Source organism: Loxodonta africana, chromosome 24 (assembly GCF_030014295.1).
Source record: "Loxodonta africana isolate mLoxAfr1 chromosome 24, mLoxAfr1.hap2, whole genome shotgun sequence".
Taxonomy (NCBI): domain Eukaryota; kingdom Metazoa; phylum Chordata; class Mammalia; order Proboscidea; family Elephantidae; genus Loxodonta; species Loxodonta africana.
Window position 1 is genome coordinate 20,668,519 of NC_087365.1, and position 21,570 is coordinate 20,690,088.

Consider the following 21,570-nt stretch of genomic DNA (forward strand, 5'->3'; position numbering starts at 1 on the left):
GGTGGCACAAGTGGTTTGCACTCAGCCAGTAACTGAAAGGTTGGTGATTCGAACCCCCCTGGCAACACCATGGAAGAAAAGGCCTGGATATCTGCTTCTATAAAGATTACAGACAAGAAAGCCCTATGGTGCAGTTCTACTGTGTAACACACGGGGCCGCCATGAGTCAGAATCAACTCAATGATACAAGGCAACAACAACAGTATAGGTCTGAAGTTCAAGTCAAAGGTTAGGAGTGTAGTTTAATGTGAAAGTCATATGCATATAGAAGAAATGTAAAGCCACAGGCCTGGATGGACTCACCTAAAGAGTAAGGGTAGATTGAGCAGAGGTCTGGGGATGAGCTCTGGACCATTTGGACACCCAGAACTTGGAAAACATACAAGAGATTCTCTACGCTACGTACACTGAAGTGGAAATGTTGGGCTGTATGAGAAGCCCATTTTTTTCACTTTACTATTTATTGCAAGACACTCACCTAGCTGTCTGTGCCGATTTACACCCCCAGCAGAAGTGTAAAAGAGTGTCTCCTGCATCACATTCTCACCTGTATTTGATAATGACAGGCTTTGAAATTTCTGTCATTTGTGAGATGATGAAGCTATGCTTTTTAGATGTGTCAGTGGTAGTTCCATAGACTTTTAGGGATTTGAAGAACTTTAGGAATACTCTAAGACACACTTTTATCATAACACTTATCACTCTGTCAAGGAATTATCTTTCTCAGTGTCGTTCTGCTTCAACACATCACAACTGCCTTCAAGCCAGGGGTCATTTCTTATTCAATTCTTAATCTCCAGCATCTACCACAGTGCTTAGGACCCAGTCAACCCTCTGCAAACTTTAAGGAATGAAGGTAGGGGACAGAAATACTGGTTGAACCACTGCCTGGACCCCACCAAATCACTTCCCACTACCACAAAGTGCTAGATTTTCTACCAAACTACTCTTACCTTAGCTTTAATCACATGCAGTGTGTTATAAATTACAACACTCAGAATATTAATAGAGGAGGTAGGTAATGAAGCACTTTTGCCAAAACAGGTATCTGAAACTGAAGAGGTATCTGAAACACCAACTGAAAAGACGGTACGTAGACTCCTAGAGGAGCCCCGGTGGAGCAGTGTTTAAGAGCTCGGCTGCTAACCAAAAGGTCAGCAGTTTGAATCCACTGGCCTCTTCCTGGAAACCCTGCGGGGCAGTCCTACTCTGTTCTATAGGGTCACTACGAATTGGAATCAACTCGATGGCAACAGGTTTGGTTTTAGGCTCCTGGAAGGAGAGGCCCTAGCAGAAAGTGTAAATGCACGGCTAGAACCAAGGGACCAATCTGGTAGGCTTAGTAAAATATCAGGAGTGTGTTCATGTGGTGTGGCTGGCCGGCCTGGCACAAATGGCTAGGGTACTGGCTACTAGTCCACCCAGACACATGTCAAAAGAAAGGCCTGGGGATCTGCTTCCAAATGTCACAGTCACGAAAACCCTATGGAGAACAGCTCCTCTCTGAAACACATGGGATCGCCATGAGTCAGAATCAACTTGACGGCAACTGGTTGGTTGGATGTGGATCCAGAGAACGTCTAAACCTTCCAGCCATATTCACTGACAGGAAATACAAAGAAAAATGAATCCCTAAAGATGAGAAAACTGAGGCCATGAGACTCACAGGCATAAGGAACAGATAGAAGTTGAACCCAGGTCTCCTTTCCCTCTCCACTGAGAAATATGGCCAGATGGTCTAGCCTAGGTGTCACCTGTGGCCCTATTCAGCTGTATGACCATCATCCCTCCCATCGTCGGCAGGGTTTGCCACTGTTATGGGGTGGATTGTAAAAGGCCCAGAAACCCCAGTAATAAATCAATTCCTATTTCATTGCACATCAATTGTATTTATCTTTCATACCACAGGTCAAACGGGGCTGAGAGGATACATCAAATCAGGCATCAAAGTTATCTGGCTTGGCAAAAGGGTGAAACAGAAGGTGTACATTTTTATATGACACGAAATTCTTTTCAAAGATTGCAAACACAGATTATAGTCAGCATTTTTACATTTTAAGCATTATGCAATAGTAAAGATCTCAGAAAAGAAAGTACGTGGTGAACGTATCACTATAATGTATTTAGTAATATAATTAATTTAACATTATACTCCAGGCAGCATGGATGAATTCTGAACTCGGGTGAAATTTATACTTAGTACAGAGAAAAAAAACCAGTCCGTTATCAATCCTTGGCTCTAGTGAACTCCATGGGATTTTTTCTTTAACAGATACCTTTATTAAAAATCCAAGTTACACATTTTCTTGCTCTTTCTTGAAAAAAACACAAGAACCCTCCCCTCCCCCCCCTTTCGTCCCCCCATTTTTATTACCTTTATTCTTCAAATCTTCGTCAGGCTCATACATCTCAATGATCTGCATGGCTCTTTTAGCATCATAAAATGGGAATAAAATTTCATTCAGTCGAGGATCTCGCTGATGCTATGATTAGAAAATAACTTGAGTTAGGTTGCCACTTCTTGCCCTTGAGGCAGCATGTATCACTTCAGTATACACTTTCTAACACAAGATATATCTAGGATACCATGTTTATAGTTACAAAGGTAGGATTTCATTGTCTTCCTCGTTCCCTAAAATATACTTCAAAAAGTCCAAATTTGGGAGTACTCCATTGGTTCCTCTCACTGAACTAGAGAGGGAAAAACAGAATACATGCATTTTTTCCCTTCAAAAATTGAAGTTATACAGTCTTTGAATTACCATACTACAGGTAAGACATTTGACATAAAAGCCTATAAAATGTGAGGTCTAACTCCCTAAAAATAAAAACAAAAGCAGAAGACAAAATCTCCCAGATAGTTTAAATGGGCAATGTACTATTTCAGTGTCAAAACATAACCAAAAACAAACCAAAAAAAAAATCTCAATGAGTAGAAAGGCAAGCATGGTTTCATTTTCATTATATCGTTCTCTTATCAATAAAAGATTTCTTGGGCATGTTCTCATCTTTATTTTTTTGCATAAGTATTTTAAAAAATAGTAATAATGATGAAAATTAATCAGTGCAAGGATATTTCCAACCTTTAAACAATATAAAAATCTGTGTCGAAATATCTATAGTTCAGAGATGTTTTTTTTATTCTGAAATCTAACTCGGTTTGCTCTGAAGGAATTGTTTAGTGAGAAAGTCTCTGAACGAGTGAGGCACTCAAGAGGTTGGTGATGTCATTGTTTTCAAGTCAGCTCCTAGGTGCTCTTATTACCACAGGAAGCACCAACAGCAAGGCTGTGTCTGCAGTTTTACCATCCCGACTTAAAAGCAATGGTGGGAAGTTCAATTTACTAACTGATTAAGCTGCCTTCTTGTGCGTGTGTATGTTAGTGTGTGTCTCTGGAGGCAGTGGGTGTTTCTGGAGAGAGTGGGTTCATTAAATTCTTTATTGTCCACCGTGGATTATGTGTCCCTGGGTAGCCACCAAAAAATAAGTAAGTAAATAAAGCAAACTTCAATGAAATAATGGTAGATAAGCAGATGTGAGCAAAATCTGGTCAATAAATAGAATCTTGGCAACAGCTCTTTACCCAAATATATGCACAGACTTAGAAAAACCTGGTGAAAAGGTCTTTAAGAAACAATTGTTAAAAGTTCATATGGATTTCCCCTCCCCATTTGCTCGGGAATGATAAGTCGAAAACTGGGCTACACAGAACGAATGCCTTTGGCCAACTGAACACTTGGTGTAATTTCCTGAAACATATGTGGGTCTAGCTTTTTCTGGTCCCCACCCCACCCCACCAAGTTAGGCGTGTTAACTCATATGGAATCATTATCTTTTTTTTTTTTCTCAATTCATCCCAATGAAGCATGCTTCTGTAGTCATCTTACAAATTACAGCTCACAACAGCTCACATCCATGCATATGACAGAGCAGAAACTGATTTAAAATGTTGGAAACAGTCCTTGAGACCATAAAGAAAAACAAAAGTTACGGGATATTTGCAGAAAGAGAAACCATAAAGTAGACCATAGAACGCCAAGCAGGTGAACACATGCTGCACCTCATTCAGGACACGGTGCCCTCATGCAGACCTAGAGCCACGTCTTCCCAGAAATGACAAGCTCCACCCCTCTGGTGAGAACGCACAGTTTTAGGAATAAACAAAGAAATAAACAAACAAACAAAAAACTCTTTCTAGGCACATCCCTCCTCTTGTCTCCGGAAATAATCTCAAGGAAGAAGATGGATGTGAGAGGATGAAGGTCATTTTTAGACCTCCGTGGAACTGTCTTTGTGGTTGGCCACTATATTTCTTTTATATTGAATTGAATCTTTTGACATAAAGATATGCTCATTGGTAAGTATTTTGGGCTCATGGAGATGATGGGGCAAATCCATATGAATTAAAAAGTGAGAGAAAGAAGGGTTTAACTCAAGCAGAGAGAAGAGATAAGGTTAGAGAACAAAAGACAGGGAATTCAGATATTCTTATGTACTTTTTATATACATTCATGTGGGTATTCTAACATGGTGCTACTTGAGGTGTGGCCTGTGGACTGGCAACACCACCTGGAAGCTTCTTAGAAATGCAGATTCTCAGGTCCTGCCCCAGGCCTACGGAGTCAGGTTCTCTGGGATGGAATCCGTGAATCTGCTTTAACAAGCCTTCTAAGTGATTCTGACGCACTCGAGTTTAAGAAGCAATGCTCTAACATATCAAGGTATACGCTGAACATGTCTGCCTGTCAGTCAAAGAAGCACCTAAGTCCTGCAAGGACCGAAGAATGCTAAATGTTTGATATGTCCCCTAGTTAAACCCATTAAAATTTAGTCAAAGGGCATGATATTCTTTACAGCATTCTGCCTATCAGAAGCAATAGCCAGGAAAACCAAACCCTAATATGGGTGCATCATAATCCCCGATTATAAAAATTACATTCACGGCAAATAAGTAATAAGGAGCAGACGATGTGAAATTGCATTTGCCTTCGTGTCCGTTCCACCAGATAACATAATCTTTTGTTTTCCCTAAAACATTCACATTTCAAAAAGCTGGCCTGGTGCAATCCGGATAATCCAAGGCAAGGAAACAAATGGTAAGATTTGTGTCAGCCACAAAACTATAATTTTTCTATGAAAAAAACACTGGGGAGAAGAGTCATTTCCAGGTAAACGCAACGTAATAAGGCTGTGGACAAACTCCACACAGACACAAGCACAGTGAGGCAAATGTCCCAGGGAAAATACTGTTGGCAACTTCTCAGGTTCACAGCTGTGAAGGCCATCAGTTCTCAGTTGGGATTTGGAGAAACAATGTTCCCCGAGGCGTTCACCCCATGGTTGATCATCTTAATTTTGGTTTGCAGCAGAGCTCTTAACCACTGAGCCACCAGGGCTCACAGACCCTTATGTTCCATTCCAATGCCTATTCCTTTCTTGAACACCCTTTGTCTCTTCTCATTACAGGTTCTGAAGTCACTCTGCCCAAGTGGAGCTTTTGACTTTGGAGAGATAAGAAGGGCAAGGGTGGGACTCAGAAGAGAAGGTACGAGGAGCTGGCAGAATTTTCTTTAGGTTCGACAAAACTTTTTCAAGGAGACATCCATATTTTTGTTTAGTCTTTCCAGTTGAGTTCACCAAGATAAAAAAAGGAAGAGACTCAGGGCAGACACTGATTAAAAATAAAGACCATATATTTTCTTGGATTGTCTTGCAGTCTCTATGACTTAAAGAAATCTAGAATCACACAGATTCCATCAGTACCACCAAAAAAAATTCAAGGTGCTTCTTTACTGTTTATGAGGAGCCAAATAGAAGAAAAAAAAAAAAAAAAAGCAAATGAATATCACAGGCTTCAGGTCCACCCAGATCATGGCAACCCCACGTGTGGTGTGTCAGAGTAGAACTGTGCTCCATAGGGTTTTCAAGGGCTGGTTTTGCAGAAGTAGATCATCAGGCATTTCTTCCAAGGTGCTTCTCAGTGAATTTGAACCTCCAACCTTTCAGTCAGCCACTGAGCGAGTTAACTTTTCACCACCCAAGACACCAAGCGGTGTAATAGTGTTAGATAAAAACTTACTAAGTTATAAGTAGTTTAGGAAAGAATTTGGATGGCAGAATAAGAAAGCGTGGGTGATCATACTTTTTAATATTAAATTTTATGTCCTAGAATAACAAGAATAATGAGTGATTATTGGGTAGGCCAAGAAAAACATCACACAAAGGGAAAGACCTGTGATAGGAGACCACGAAGGCAGCACCTATCCTCATGACTTCTGAATTGGTTCTTTATTCGAGGGTGAGACGCAGTATTAAAGCCTCTGTAACGTTCAATAGAAGGCTGGGTGCCAGTTTCATCCCAGAGCACACAGGGGCCTCTTTTTTTGAGGAACTGACAAACCGGTGATGTGGTAGAATTTTTTCCTCTCCACTAAACTGTCTTCTGTTTTAGTAGGAAGCAGGATTCCTGCCCATCTCACCAAAATTAAGATGATCAATTATCCAAAGTGCATGAAGAAGCTGAGGGAAAGAAAATGAATAAAAACACAAAACAAAACAAAAAGCAGAGGAGGGGAAGGGGTTAAGGAAACAATGCAAGGCAATTTAATTCTGAGCAACTTGACATAAGAATGTGGATAATATCTGGGTAAAGATTATGAACATAGTATTCGCATGACTAGAAACTAGTAGAGCGGAAAAATCTGAAGTGCTTTCAAGTAAGATAAATATTGTATTGTACTGAAAGGATTATTTAAAAGTGGAGGCATCTGTGCAGATATAGGGGTATCTTCTCTTCCTTACATTCAGGGTGTTTAGGCTCTAGAGAACACAGTTGTTTAAGTGCAGTCCTGCACACTGGGAGCCCCTGAGTCCTCCCGGGGAAAGAATACAGAAGACCTTTGGCAAATATGTAAATTGTCTCTATAAAATGGCAAACCACAGTCTGCCTGTTGTCCTTCCTTGGGACAATCCTTGTGTCTACCATGATGCTGTCCTTTCTAATGTTTTCTCTGTATGCTGTATGATGGTTACAGACATTATTTTTAAACAAAAATATACTGCCTACCCTTCACTTCAACTCTTCTACTCATGTGTTCAAAAAAATGAATTTTTCCTTCTGGGTCAACAAGAGCTTCAACAAGTTTCACTGAAGAAAAAACATGTTTTTGTGCGTGTAAAGAAAAAAGAAGTTAATTTTAGTTGTAACAAAAGTGCAGCCTAGTTCTAAAATATTTTTCTCTTGTGCCCAGGCAGATTTTGTCAACTCATTTTGGTTGTTAAGTGAATCATATTCCAAAATTAGCTCTGAGCTTGTTATAAAAATAAAAAGTAAAAATTTAACCTGCCTTTTTTCCAATTGGCTTAATATATACTATATTTTCACCCAGGAATTCAAAGTGTTTTTCTTATTGTCAAAATATTCCTCGTAAACCTACATATTTTTCTTATATGCAAGTCATTAAAATAAAATAAAATAAAAATAAAGTTTTCCACTTCATGCAAAAGTATGAGAAAAAGTTAGCAATGGAGAATTCAACTCTAGTGCCATAAACTCAACCCATTCTCTGTCTATTTCATGAGATCGATAGAAAAAAAAAATAATAAGTACCTTGAATATCATCTTGCAAAAACATAGACACATTTAATTAAATGTAGTATAAAATTCACACACGCACACAGAACCAGAGCTACACATCACAGCCAGAAACCAACAAAAAGCAGTGTGCAAAGCCAACGTGTAGGAAGCACACAAACACACGGAGCAGCAGCTGATTCTTGCACCTGGTAAAGCCATACTGGAAAGATCAGCAGGTGAGAGGCAAAGCAAATGATGGCGGATGACTCGGGCATGCAATGAGAACATTGGAGGAGGCAAGCCACTGCACACAGACTTGATGGAGTTAATGTATGAAAAAGCTTACTTCATTTAGAAAGCTCACTAATTGGTCTACCGTTAAATAATCAGTTTTGTCTCCATTGCTGAAAAGGAATTTATTAGAAAAAGTAAGTTTTTGTATATGATGCTACGGCAGGTACGATTTACATGTTGACATTTGTTGATAACTTCTAAAACTTATTTTCTAACCCTGAAGTAGTGGTGTATTCTTAAAATGGCCAGAGACTGTTTGTAGGAAATAATTAAAAACAAAAAAAACCCCATAACAACAAGAAAACAAAAAACCAACAACAAAGGAAAGAAAACACTCCCACTAGCCCCCATAAAACATCTGCAATTCTACTTTAGCATTATCAAAAGAGGTTATTTCAAAAACAACATGTAAGTCATCCATTTGAAATAATTGGAATGAATGATTTTTTCAACAACATAATGACATTCCAAATTGAATCTAGTTAGTTCACATAACGGGTTAATACCTAAAGGAGCAGGTTAAAATTGTAGGTCGTTAGTAAAGCCAATGCAGGGGGGCAGGGGGAGCTCCAGGTGCTGCCATAAATTTATGTAAAAGTCTCTCAAAAACTCAGAGTGAACTTTTACACTGATAAACTGAGGGGTGAAAATGTAAGCCTGACTAGATAGTCCTAGCTATTACTAACATATTATATTAAAATCTTCGGACAAAAAAATGTTTTAAAAATCTAGAAAGGACAATCTATGACACTCGCTCATAAACGGAACTTACATTTTTCTAAAAAGATCCTCTATATCTGTCCGAGGACAAATCTTTTGTGTCAGTTCATAAAACTTTTCGTAAGTAAACGCTGCAGGCTCGATTTCATCATTCTGTAAAGAATAACAGAGTGTCGTTAATCACGGAACTATTTTCTCCTTGCAGAGTGAGGCTTTACAAGGTCATGAAGCAGAGTATGGACTCCTTGGAATCCCAGTGTCCCATCTTGCCCTGTAGCTGACAGAAGCCAGGAGGTGAATCCAGGACCTTCGGCCAAAACCACACCATTCTGTTAGAAAACAGTGAGTGCACGTCAATGAGGGTTTCTGGTTATCGTGTAGCCACGGTTGTGCTTGCAAACCTCCGGCTATAGCTAGGCTTGCTCTGGAAAACACCCTAAAGAACAAACACAGAGAAACATTTCTTCCTTCTCTCCCTGAAGGAGAGAAAAGCCTAACTAAAGCATAGTGATCAAGCTCAATCTTTACTTACACTTATTTTGTGAATGTTCACAAGACCACATAAAGGGGCTCAGGGCTACCATATAACATTTCGCATTTCATATGGGAATTTATATTTCAAACAGAACTTGTTAGAGTCAAGATGTTGATTTCAACTATTTAAATTCTAAGGGTTCTGAACACAAATGGTTTGTCTGGAAAGAAGGGCTTCATAAACTTCGGATAGCTATCTCGAAGAGTTGAATTTATTAGTTATTATTCGTGCTGACTTTCTGCTTGGTTGAGGCTGGCTTGATGGGCTTCTCTAAAATAGGCTCCCTAAGCTGTAAAATAGCAGCCTCGCTTTCATTTCCTTTCCTTAATACAGTTGATAAAAAACATGTAAAAGTACACTATTTCCTTTCCTTAATATAGTTGACAAAAAAAAAAAATGTAAAAATACATTGCTCAAATTTTAAAGTATTTCGGTTACATTGTCCAGAATACAAAAGGAAGGATGGATGGAGGGAGGGAAGACTGAGGGGGAGTGAGAGGGAGGGTAAAGGGAGGGAAGGAAGGAAGGAAACGAGGAGGGAAAGGAAGATTACACTATATATGACTAGGAAACCCTGGTGGCATAGTGGTTACATGCTACGGCAGCTAACCAAAAGGTTACCAGTTCGAATCCACCAAGTGCTCCTTGGAAACTCTATCTATGGGGCAGTTTTACTCTGTCCTGCAGGGTTGCTATGAGTCAAAATTGACTCAACGGCAACAGGTTTGGTTTTTGGCTATACATGACTGCATCTAATTCTGCATCTAATTAAGATGAATTTAATATAAATAATCTGGCTTAGGACATATAAGGACATAAATGAACAAAATGGTTTTAGAAACACTTTATTAAATTAATGAATACCTTTCCACTGGGAAGACCTAACTCCTTGAGGGCTTGAAAGATCACCTTTTCTGTTTTTCCCGACGCAAAGGTTCTAGTAATACTAGGGCAGAAAAGAAAGAAAAAAAGATTCAAGTTATTGAATAATTGCTTTTCGTTTCCTGGTGTTTTTCACTTCCCAGAACAGCTGCTGAAAAGTTCCTCCTGTTACCACTGCTGGTTATGCTCGTGAGGCAATCTGAATTTAAGACAAGCAGCTCCCCTGGGTACTTGTGAAAACAAGGGGGTACCCGAGGATACACACTGCTGGACAAAAACTGTGATGCATTCTGATTCTACTGAGTTACTTTCTAGGAGTCCCTGGGCAAGGTAAACGGTTAAGGCGCTCCTTGGCTGCTAACCAAAAGGTTGGAGGTGGTACCTTATTTACTTCTGAAAAATCAACCATCGAAAAGCAGGGCTTCAAACAGGTTCGTTCTAGTTTGAACGCCTGCTGAGAATTTGATTTCTACCCCAGATATACTGAATCAGAATCTGAATTTTAACAAGATCCCCAGATGATTCTTACATACGATACATTTTGAGAACCACTGCTCTACTAGTGGTTCTCAGAACTGTTCCCTAACCAGCAGCATTAGCAATGCCTGGGAACTTGTCGGAGCCCTGGTAGCACAGTGGTTAGGAGCTTGGCTGCTAACCAAAAGGCTGGCAGTTTGAATTCACCAGCAGCTCCTTGGAAATCGCATGGGGCAGATCTGTTCCGACCTATAGGGTCACTATGGGTCCAAGTTTTTGTTTTTGGGAACTTGTTAGAAATGCAAATTCTCAGCAGGAGTTCAAACCGGAATGAACCGGTTCAAAGCCCTGTTGAAAACCCTATGGAGTACAGTTCCACTCTGACACACATGGGATCACCATGAGTAGGAATCGACTCAATGGCCACTGGTAAAACTGGTTAGTGACTTTCTTAGGAAAAAAGGAATTTGGCAGATGGGACTGTGGCTCTGTAAAAAAAACCCCACTGTTGACAATAGCTGGGCTTGGGGTGGGGGTTGGGAAGAGGCCCTTTAGAACTCAGCCCATCCTGGTGCTTGTCCTTACCCTACATTTCACATATACTACAGCTGTCACACATTATCAGATCTATTTTTTGTTTTTTCAAGCTAAGCACTCTCGAGCCACTCTGAAATTCCAGCTGCCTCATGAATTAGGGGCTTTATTATGAAAGTGATAAGTGGTGGCGGGCAGAGAAACAATTATTAAATGTTTCAGCGGAATCTTGCACTACCCTGACACATGGCATTTTTGAAGAGTGCTACTGCCTTTTAACTAGTTAACAAACATCAAGCCGGTAAGCGAATGACACCTTAAGGAACGCATATCCTGGCAATGATCAAAGGAGGAAAGACATTCCCTACTTGCACTTGGAACCCAGGAACTCTCCACCTTGCCCTGAGCTATGCCTACGTCACCTTCACCCACTCCTTGATTGGAAGCCTACGTACTCTGCCAACATAACAATTTTAACACTACATTCAGAAATCCAGCCTTGTCTTGAAGAAGGGCTTCCACTCATCTGTGAAGCCTGGCTTTGGAATACCTTCCCTGAAGTGAGCACCAGAGGATTTGTGGCAACGGCTCCCCATGTGCAGATTTCTCATACTTTGCGCCATTCATGTTAAGTGGAAGGCAAGCTCCTAATGGAAGCACTAACAGCCCGTTAATCTTGACGAGAGGGAGAAAGTACCACTTCAACTGCAGATTACAACTTCCCAAAATAGACGGAGAGGAACTAGCTCTAGGTAAATGAATTATATGTGTTCATTCAAAGCTTTACTGCTTCATATTAAGTCCCAGACTACTTCAGGAAGTATAATTTTAGGAATGCTTGAGACAGCTGTATTCAAATATAGGGAGCCCTGTGAATTCCCTTCAACAGATTTACAGACAGCAGAGCATACATATGTGTGACGTCAAGTAAACTGGTTAACAGGGGACTTTTCTAGTACAGAGGGTGCTATGTCCACATTTTCCCACTTTTCAGGAATTTAGGGGATTGAATTGGGATGAGATGCGATGTATCTGACCTTTTAACTTAATGGAAAGTCAACTATTCACTGTGTCTTTTTTCAAAAAAGTATGTGTTACCATGACCCCCAGTAGGATTTGGGATGGGTAGCACCTGTAATTAGGAGGAAAATCTTTCCATAGCAGTCTCAGGAGTATCCCAGCTAACTCCAGCTTCTGGTTGTTAGGTTTGGATAGCCCTGGTATAACAAGATGAAAACCGATTGAGATGATCATGAAGCAGGTGTGGGGCCTGAGACTTTCTGGTGAAACATAACACGGGTTGAGAAAGGCAAGAGTGTATAGGAACAGAACCTTTTGGTTAGGGCTTGGCCAGGTGTCAAGGAGTAGAAAGTAGAACAAGAACCTCTCATCAGAGTTCGAAGGCCCAAGCACTTGGAAACTTGAGAGAAAGAGTGTGCGTGTTTGTGTTGGTGTGTAGGGCTTGGCCCAGCAGCAGGACAGACAGAAGGGGATCCATGGAAACTATTATCAGTGAGGCCAAGGTCTGAGGCCAAAGTCAGAACGCAATGACATGACTGCACAGAAGACGATGGAGGTGAGATGTGGTATTATGATGTCTCAGCCTTACTTTTTTATGAGGGAACTTGGCTGGGCAACCTCCAGAGATTTATTCATCTCATTCTAAAAGAGATCAAACCCAGGATGGAAATTGGGAGAAGTCAAATAGACCATTCCTGGGGGTGGTGTCTTTATTTCCTTTGTTCCAGGCAGCTTTTAGAATCACTTTTGGGCCTTAAGATGAATTTACTTGGGGGTGGGGAAGTGTGGAGTGAAGATGAATTATTTTGAGTTTCCAGTAGTATCTGTTCCATCAAAGGCCCAGCAAGGTGCCATTTTACCAGGACCCTGAGAGGAAAACATTTGTCACAGGTGGGGAGAATTTGAGACATGGTTGAGTTTCATGGGGACATAGATTGTTGATAAAGGACTGTGACTTAGTCAACCCTTTGTATACAATCTCACGCTCAAAGGGCTCAGTTTGGTACTTTGTAGCTAGCAGGTACTCAATGAGTTTTTATTGAGTCAAATAACTCACCACCCCTTCTCCAAAGGAAATGTTACACATAGTAGTGCCCAATACTACTAGAAAAAAAAAAAAAAAATTTTTTTTTTTTGAGTCCTGGTTAAATTCCATGTTCCAGGGATCTTGTAGGCGACTAAGAGAGCAATGATCCCAGAGACTAAGGGAATGCCATTCTTTGCTTCCTCCAAAGGGTCTACAATTCATCAAATGGATTTAACACCACCTTCTAAAACAGGCTTAGAGGACTCTTGAGGTGAAGGAGATGGGGCTGCTGTCAGCAGAAATGGACACTCCTCATAGGCCGGCAGAGCCCTGGTGGTGCAGTGGTTAAGAGCTCTGCTGCTAACCAAAAGGTCAGCAGTTCGAATCCACCAGCTGCTCCTTGGAAACCCTATGGGGCAGTTCTACTCTGTCCTATAGGGTGACTGTGACTTGGAATAAACTTGATGGCAATGGGCTCATACTTAGGTAAGGCCTTTAGGAAGCAGCTGATTATCTAGCAGTTGGGTTGCTAAGACCATACCTGAGATGCCCAGTCTTCTTTAACACAACTACCTCCTTCCTGGCCTCTTCCAGCCATGCCCACAACTACTGTTTGGCTACCCATTTCCCAGCCCCCTGCTTAACCATCAGCTTCCACTCCAGGTTATGGGGAGTGGGAGATGGCAGAGCAACACGTGACTTGTAAAACTTGGGTCTGAGTGGGAGGATACGTTGAATGTGAGTTTGAAAATTTGAGAGAAAGACAGACTATGTAAGATTATATACATAGAAAGAAGAGAGAAGAGGGAGAGAAGGAGTAAGATTTTCTTCATTTGTCATTCCCTCAACTTCCTAGATGCTGAATTTTGATTAATGTCAAACAGCAGGGCCATTCCTAAGCTGTGTAATGACTATAAAGCCAGATCCCTTTTAGCATTATGCACACTGTACTAATAGTTTCCATTTTTAAAGCTACAGCATGATAGTGACAAAACATTCTAAAAGTGTTTACTCTTCATGTCCATTAAGATAGTGAGACCATTCCCACCTAGCCCTTGGCAGCTCATCCACCAGGAGATTTATTCACCATTTTTTTCTTTTTCTTTTGGCTTGGTATCAGTTCTCCATCAACTCTAACAAACTGCCCCCAAGTAACAGATGCCTCATGTCAAACACCTGTTAATGCCACAGGAGACAGAGAGTTCCATGTCAAAGAGAACTACAGAAGATGCCAAAATATCCTAGTTATTTCTACAAAGAAGGCAGTGATAATTTCGGATGTAAGCATGCTGTAAGCATGCTAGATAAAGATCACTGGAAGCAGAAAAGGGTTCGAAGCTTGCACAACAATGGTGGCTGTATTAGCAGGATACAGAGCAAATGACCCCAGACTGCTGGTTAGATGTGCTGTGATCATAATCAATGTGTTTCTACTTTGCTCATTTCCTGAATCTTTTTCTGGGAAGAAAATGCAGGACAGTGAGGTATGTAAAACATTTCTGTATGGCACACTACCGTGTGTGTTCTTGAATGTTCGGACTTCCTACTTGAATAGGTCAGGCTAAGTATTAAAGAATGCACATGGCTCACAGTCTCTTCATTCTTGATTCCATCTAAGCTCTACTACCTTTTTTCTTCGTCACTTTTACCTTGGGCAGGGTAAGGGAGGAAGTGACAGCTCTGAAGAGTGGGTACTATAGATATAACATACCTAAAGAGCAAGTAACAAGAAGCCAAAGCAAGAGCCCTATATTCCCTGAGCACCAGAGCAGCAGCAAAGCCCAGAACGAGAATGTTCTGCCCAGAGGCATCAACTTTCTGAAGGCCAGTCCACAGCGCCTCCACTGCAGCACACCGTAAACCTGCCGCCGCGGAGGGGATTCCGTCTCATGGCGACACCAGGTGTGCAGAGCAGAACTGCTCCATAGGGTCTTCAAGGCTGCAACCTTTGGGGAGCAGGTCACCAGGCCTTTCTTCATAACTGCTTCCGGGTGGGTTCGAACCATTGACCCTTCGGTTAGCAGTTGAGCGCTTAACCATTTCTGCCATCCAGGTACCCCCCTCAGCACACCACAGACGTCTTTAATTTTAGCTAATGGTTGCTCCGCATAAGTAGGCAAAAAAAAAAAAAAAATTTAAATTCTAAAAAGCCCACATATTGGAGGATTAAAAAAATACTACATTTTCATATACTCTTTATTTAATCCGTAGTTAACGCTACCTATTCTGAGAAAAAAAAAAAAATCCAAGTTTCTTCCTTAAAAGATTTCAAGAAATTGAACACAGCATTTGATAAAGCAATTCCAGAAACATCTCTCGTTCAAGCATTAACTAACAAGTACTTGTAAACAGCTCTCCCTACATCTAATATCATGACGGCTGATGAGTTATGAATAACACCAGGAACCGCTGACTTACCTCCTAACTGGAATTTTACCACTTGTGTTGGTCATAAATGCCAATTTCATCCAGCTGAAACAACAACAACAACAAGATTGTTTTAATGTTTCTTAGGAGGAACAGCTTCAGTCTGGCTAAGAACTAAAAAAGACCACAGAAAAGTTCATTTAAACAAAGAACATTTATTCTGAGAACCAGAGACAATTATATTCTATAAGATAAATTTAGAGTTGCCAGATTTAGCAAACAAAATATAGGATTCCAAGTTAAATGCGAATTTCACATAAACAACAAAAAATTTTTCAGTATAAGTATGTCCCAAAGGCTTCATCCCACCTCAGTTGCTGACAAGTTGATTCCGAATCATAGTGACCCTGTGTATGTCGGAATAGAACTGTCCCCCACAGGGTTTTCAATTTTTCAAAACTAGATTGCCCAGCTTTTCTTCTGAGGTGCCTCCGGGTGGACTCGAATCTCTAACTTTTCAGTTAGCAGCCAAGTGCTTTAACAGTTTGTACACCCAGGGACTCCAAATACTGCATAAGTCAATAACGATAATAATAATAAACACCAAACCAACGGCTGTTGAGCTGATTCTGACTTATGGCGACCCCATGTGTGTCAGAGTAGAACTGCACTACATAAGGTTTTCAATGGCTGGGTTTTCAGAAGTAGATTGTCAGGCCTTTCTTCTGAGGTGCCTCTAGGTGGACTTGAACTTCCAACCTTTTGGTTAGCAGCCAAGTGCATTAACTGTACCACCCAAGGACCCTAAAACACATACTTATCCTTAAAAAGTACTTGTTTATCTGAAATTCACTGTGAACTGGGAGTCTTGTGTTTTATCTGGGAACCCTAAATGAATTAGAAAATTGAGGAAAACACTTCATCAGTGCTTACTTGGTGACTGGTCTTGTCCTTGGTTATTGCTATAAATAATATATTAAGGGAGTGAGGAGCACAAACACAGTGACATCAGCCAGCCTTGTCTTGAGGACCCATGAGGACTCCCAGCTCCCAGTGCTGCAAAGCACCGACCGAACAAGGACCTTCCTTAATTTCCAATGATAAGAGAAGTTCATAACTCCAACTGATGGTAAAGAACTCCTTGTTCTCAGGACACATGAGGTCCCAGAACTTTGACTTGTACTTTGGGGCTAAGACTGTCTTTAACTAATAACACCCTTTTCACTGTTTCCAGGAAATAACATAACCATCTGTAGAAAATGATTATTCTGTAGTTTCTGTCTTAAGAAGCCTATTTCCTAGAAGCACAAGTGGCCGCTTATTAAGACAATGTTTTCAGGACAAAGAATGAAGGAAGCAGATAGGGCAAGGAAACCAGGTAAGCAAAACCGTGGTCTCAGCTGGAGCTTTAGCTTGATCCCAGGGTCTCTGGAGTATGATTTGCACCAGAGTTGGTCTTGCTTTGAGCCAAGGGGGGGCCTCTTTGGCTGTGGGCTTCCCCCCCAGGGGTAGGGAGAAGTATAATCAGCTATGCGCAGTGGCTCCCTGTTAGCAAAGGGCAATTCTCTGGAGAAGTGGCAGCTCTTAGCCCTTGGTGGATTGACCCTCATAGCAGTGGGGGGGGGGGGCGGGGAGGAAAAGGGGAGGGGTGTTTAACATCAGCTCCCTAAGGAACCCCTGGGTGGTGCAAATGGTTAGCACACTCGGCTGCCAACTGCAAGGTTGGAGGTTTGAATCCACCCAGAGAAGTTTCGGAAGAAAGGTCTGGCAATCTCCTTCTGAAAAATCACCCATTAAAATCCCTATGGAACACAGTTCTGCTGTGACACACGTTGGAGTCATCTTGAGTAGAAGTGGACTTGACAGCAATTGGGGGCAGAACACCAAAGGGTTCAGATAAGATCTACTGCCCAGATACCAGTATTTGGGTCAGCCAGCTATGACTGGGCGGTCTGAAAGTCTTTGTTCCTTTGGGACTCTATCAGTGCCCAGAGTCAAAACATCAAAACACCTACTGGGTTTCTATCTAGCCAATCTCTCTATTTTCAAGAAAATATGTCACAGTAACTGTAACAGAAAAGGCCAGGTTACACAACAAATAGGGATATATAGCACTATTAATTTCCCCCTACTAAAAGGATGAAAAGGAAATTGGAAGGATACCATAAAAATCAAAATAGATAATATTGAATGAAGAATGACTAGGGACCAGGCTGAGCTAGGTGCTTTATGTGATCTCACGTGATCTGCATGGTAGTTTTGCAAGATAGGTAGCCGGCGTCATTTCAATTCCTATATGACCATGGTGAGGCACAAGGCTAAGAACATTGTTGAAGGTCACCCAGCAACTAAGTGGTGAAGCTGGGATTTATAGTCCAGAGCCCATGTCCATAAGCACCTGCCAAAGTGACTGGAAGCAAGGAATGAAGGAGCCTGAAGGAGCCCATTGCCTGGGCTGGGCCTGTTTTGAGTGATGCAGGCTTATCCCTGTAATTTCCCAATGTGGTGACCTTCGGTACCTCATCACTACCTGCCCTAGACCTGTTCTGGCAGATGGCCCCACATCTCCGCTGATGACTGCTTTTCAAACATGCTGACTGACATTCAGCTTTGGCTAGGATCCACCTGGATGACTTTCATGTCACCTTGAAGGTGTAACTAACTTGGGAAGGGTGAAAACCTATCACTGTAGGACCCCTCTGGATTCAGGATGCTGTGAGCTGGGGTAAAGACTCTTTTTCAATTTCAAAAGTACCTTTGGATCCCTGATTGTGGGCTAAGCAATAAGCACTATACTTGGGGTCACTATACTTGCCCTGCAGCACCCAGCTATGGACCTAGGCACTCAGGGGTATTTATCAGAAGACCCAGTCTGGGGATACAGAAGTCCCAGAGGACCTAAGTTACTAGCATCTTTTGCCATCAACTGTTCCTTGCACAGGGGTTTCTGGTGGTGGGTTCATCAGGCATGCTCTGCCCAGGAGGCATGAAGAGTACAGGTGAGTGATGGTCAACTCTTTCTCCAAGGTCAGAAGCATGGAGGGGAAGGTCAGCAGGAATCTGCCCTGTCACACACTTCAGCTTCATCTCCTAATCTGACCATTTGCTTGATAACAGCCAGGAACAAAGGGCAACGCAAACAAAACTCACTGTTTCTTGAGGCATGTCATTGGACTGACGTTGTTGGCCCTGAAGTTGTGTATGATTGATCGCAGGCCTTCTACCCATTGCTGAAAGAGAAAGGAAAAGTATTCTTGGTGAGCAAAGCTGGGGGAGCCAAACATGGTGGCTCTGATTAGGCTGCCTTTATCCATTTTGTGTAATAAAAATGTGAACACTTCCTTTGTGCCATCTTGCCATACAGCCATCTACATTTTCCATGCTCATATTTTGCTCTTCACTAAACAGCTTTCATTTTTTCCATGAAGATAAATGTGGCATCTATAGTGTCATTAAACACTGGGTTGCTACAAAGGAATGCTGCTTACTGATGGATTTGTTAAGCTTTCTATTTGCAGCCTGTTTAAATTTAAGCCTTTTTTTTGGCCACTGGCCATCTTCATTATTTCTAAGTGACATTATACAACAAGGGGTGACATACCTAACATTCCCATTTTAGAGTATGAATGCATCCAGGTTCATCAGTTTTATTGGGCGACTCTGTTTCCATCTAAGAGATTGTTACGTATCTCACCTGTTTGTGTTTTTCAGTAAAACCTTAAAAAGTCAAATATTCCTTGACTGCCAGGGTACCCTGAGCACAGAGCAACGTGCCCACATAATTTCTGTATAAGGACTTGGACCTCTGTTGTAGCTCATACCATCGCTCCATGGATTTACAAGGAGAAGAGAAGAAATATTATGCATGGCAGTAAAGGAATTTGGGTCTCTAAAGGCCATTTTACTAGAAAAGGCTAGTTCGTGAAGTTAAGGCCAATCCTGCCCTTGAGTCAAAAAACAGATGCCAATGAATGTCATCCAAGTTGCTAAAATAATCACCCCCTTGGCAAAATGCTTTGCAGCAAATTGATAGTGCGGATTAAACAGAACTCTGGCCCACAAATAAGCTGGTACTTTACCTTCCTAGGTTTATAGACTGACTCTGATGGCTCTGTGCCGAAGAAGGAAAATATTTTGGGATAAGTAGTAACATAGGTGTAAACCCTACGTACACCTCCAATACAGTAGCCGTAGCCACATGTGGATATTCAAATTTTAATTCAAGTTAAATTTTAAAAAAGCTCAGTGTCTTTTTTACACTAGCCAGACTTCGAGTGCTCAATAGCTCCATGTGGCTAGTGGCTACCAAATTGGACAGTGGAGATGAAGAACATGCCAGTCGTGGCAGAAAGTCCTTTTGAACAGCACCGCACAGTACTACCAGGTTTAACGTGGTCAAGAGATTTAGTCCTTACAAGGGCCAGGATGATAACTGAATTCTAACAGAGTGTTTTCAACTCCCTCTTTGCGGAAGGGCCAACCTAGCAGCTTTCTGAGGCAAGAGGTAAATTGTCTTTCACAACTAGAAAAGGATGTTTTCCGAGGACTGGCAGCAAGCATGGTGGCTAAGTTAGGATTCTGAGGGAGGAGGAAGAAATGACAGGGTCACATTAAAAGAAATGCCTCAATTATTTTTCAGCGTCAGATCTTACTTCCTCTGCCAGGCTAAATATGGACTCCAACTCCCGGAGGACTCTCACATGTCCTGTTATTGGTCTAACGAGCCATAAGCCCACACAGTTTCTCAAGAGCAGACAGAAGAAGCACAAATAATTTGGTTGGCATTAACTGGGAAGCATTTTCTCAACCTGAAGGGTTGTGATGTGTTCCAAAACACAAAGTCCATGGTTTCCCAGGGCCAAAGTGGACAAGTTTGGAAATTGTTCACAAGCTTCTGATGGTTCTCATTTAGTTGTTTCTACAAATAAATGAGAGAGATACTGGGCTTTGAGTAGGCTTCAATGACTTTCATCCACTTTTTGTGAAAATACAGTGCCGGTAAAGAACCTTGTTTATCGTGACAGAAAGATCACGGAGAGGGACCTTTGGGGTGATCACCTCAGTGACAGTGGCCATGCTTTAGTTGGTAGGAAACACCACTGGAATCCTCATAAGCCCCAAAGCGCCCTGAGAGGGACGATGCCACTTCTCCTCAGGACGATGAACGTGAGCTCAAGAGTCTTGCCCAAGGTGACAGAGCACATGGCAAAGGACAGAGAAACACTCAGAGCTGTCTGTCCTTCACGTCTGTGATATTGTCTCTCCACTGCTGCCCCATACCTCTCCCTCCATGACGAGTAAACGTTCCACGAGATTTTCTCTTATTTTTCATGTGTGTGTTTAGTATAATAAGGTGGAAAGGCTGCAGGAAAAATGCTAAGTGCTTTTCTGTTTTGTTTTGCCTTTTTTAAAACATAAAAGAGATGAAATGCCAGCAGGTGTCAGTAGAACCCTAGAGTTTAGTTGGAAAGTTACGCTAGGTGTGAACTAGATGCGTGTAACAACTTTTTAAAATGCTTTTCAGATCAACAAAAGCCAGAAATGTGACTTAGGTGTTTTTCTGAATCGCTGAGAATAAGCATGTACGTTAATCATCTGCATAATTTCCAAGGGGGTGCATCTTTGAGCCTCAGGGCTTGTACACTTCTGGAAGGATCATTTCTATGAAACTTGATGGTGAGTGGTTTAGAGCTCTGTGGCTGCTAACCAAAAGATCAGCAGTTTGAATCCACCAGCCACTCCTTGGAAACCCTATGGAGCAGTTTTACTCTGTCCTATAGGATCGCTATGAGTCAGAATCAACTCGAGGGCAACGGGTTTGGTTTGATGGTGACACTCTGGAAACCCTGGTGGCATAGTGGTTAGGAGCCATGGCTGCTAACCAAAAGATTGGCAGTTCTAATCAACCAGGTGCTCCTTGGAAACCGTATGGGGCAGTTCTACTCTGTCCTGTAGGGTTGCTATGAGTTGGAATTGACTCGACAGCAATGGGGCAATGGGTGGATGACACTCTAATGCTATGATCATACACACCAGCAACTGTCCTCTGACCCTGCCGTCCTGAGTGAAACGGGGCAGCTACATGATGGAGAAGCTGAACTGCAAGATCAAGTCCAGATGTCCAGATCAGCTCATCT

At 41.7% G+C, this 21,570-nt stretch overlaps 1 protein-coding gene across 4 annotated transcripts in view; it reads right to left on the reverse strand.

Moving 5' to 3' along the window:
* PLCB4 (phospholipase C beta 4) overlaps positions 1-21,570 on the reverse strand; it is a 178,307-nt gene that overhangs the window by 104,614 nt on the left and 52,123 nt on the right. For all 4 annotated transcript variants that reach the window (XM_003411527.4, XM_003411528.4, XM_023550015.2 and 1 more), the window contains exons 5-10: positions 18,584-18,663; positions 15,485-15,538; positions 9,991-10,072; positions 8,644-8,744; positions 7,924-7,981; positions 2,375-2,483 (exon numbers count right to left, since the gene is read on the reverse strand). In XM_003411527.4, coding sequence (XP_003411575.2) covers positions 2,375-2,483; positions 7,924-7,981; positions 8,644-8,744; positions 9,991-10,072; positions 15,485-15,538; positions 18,584-18,663 — 484 coding nt within the window. The remainder of the gene's footprint in view (positions 1-2,374; positions 2,484-7,923; positions 7,982-8,643; positions 8,745-9,990; positions 10,073-15,484; positions 15,539-18,583; positions 18,664-21,570) is intronic.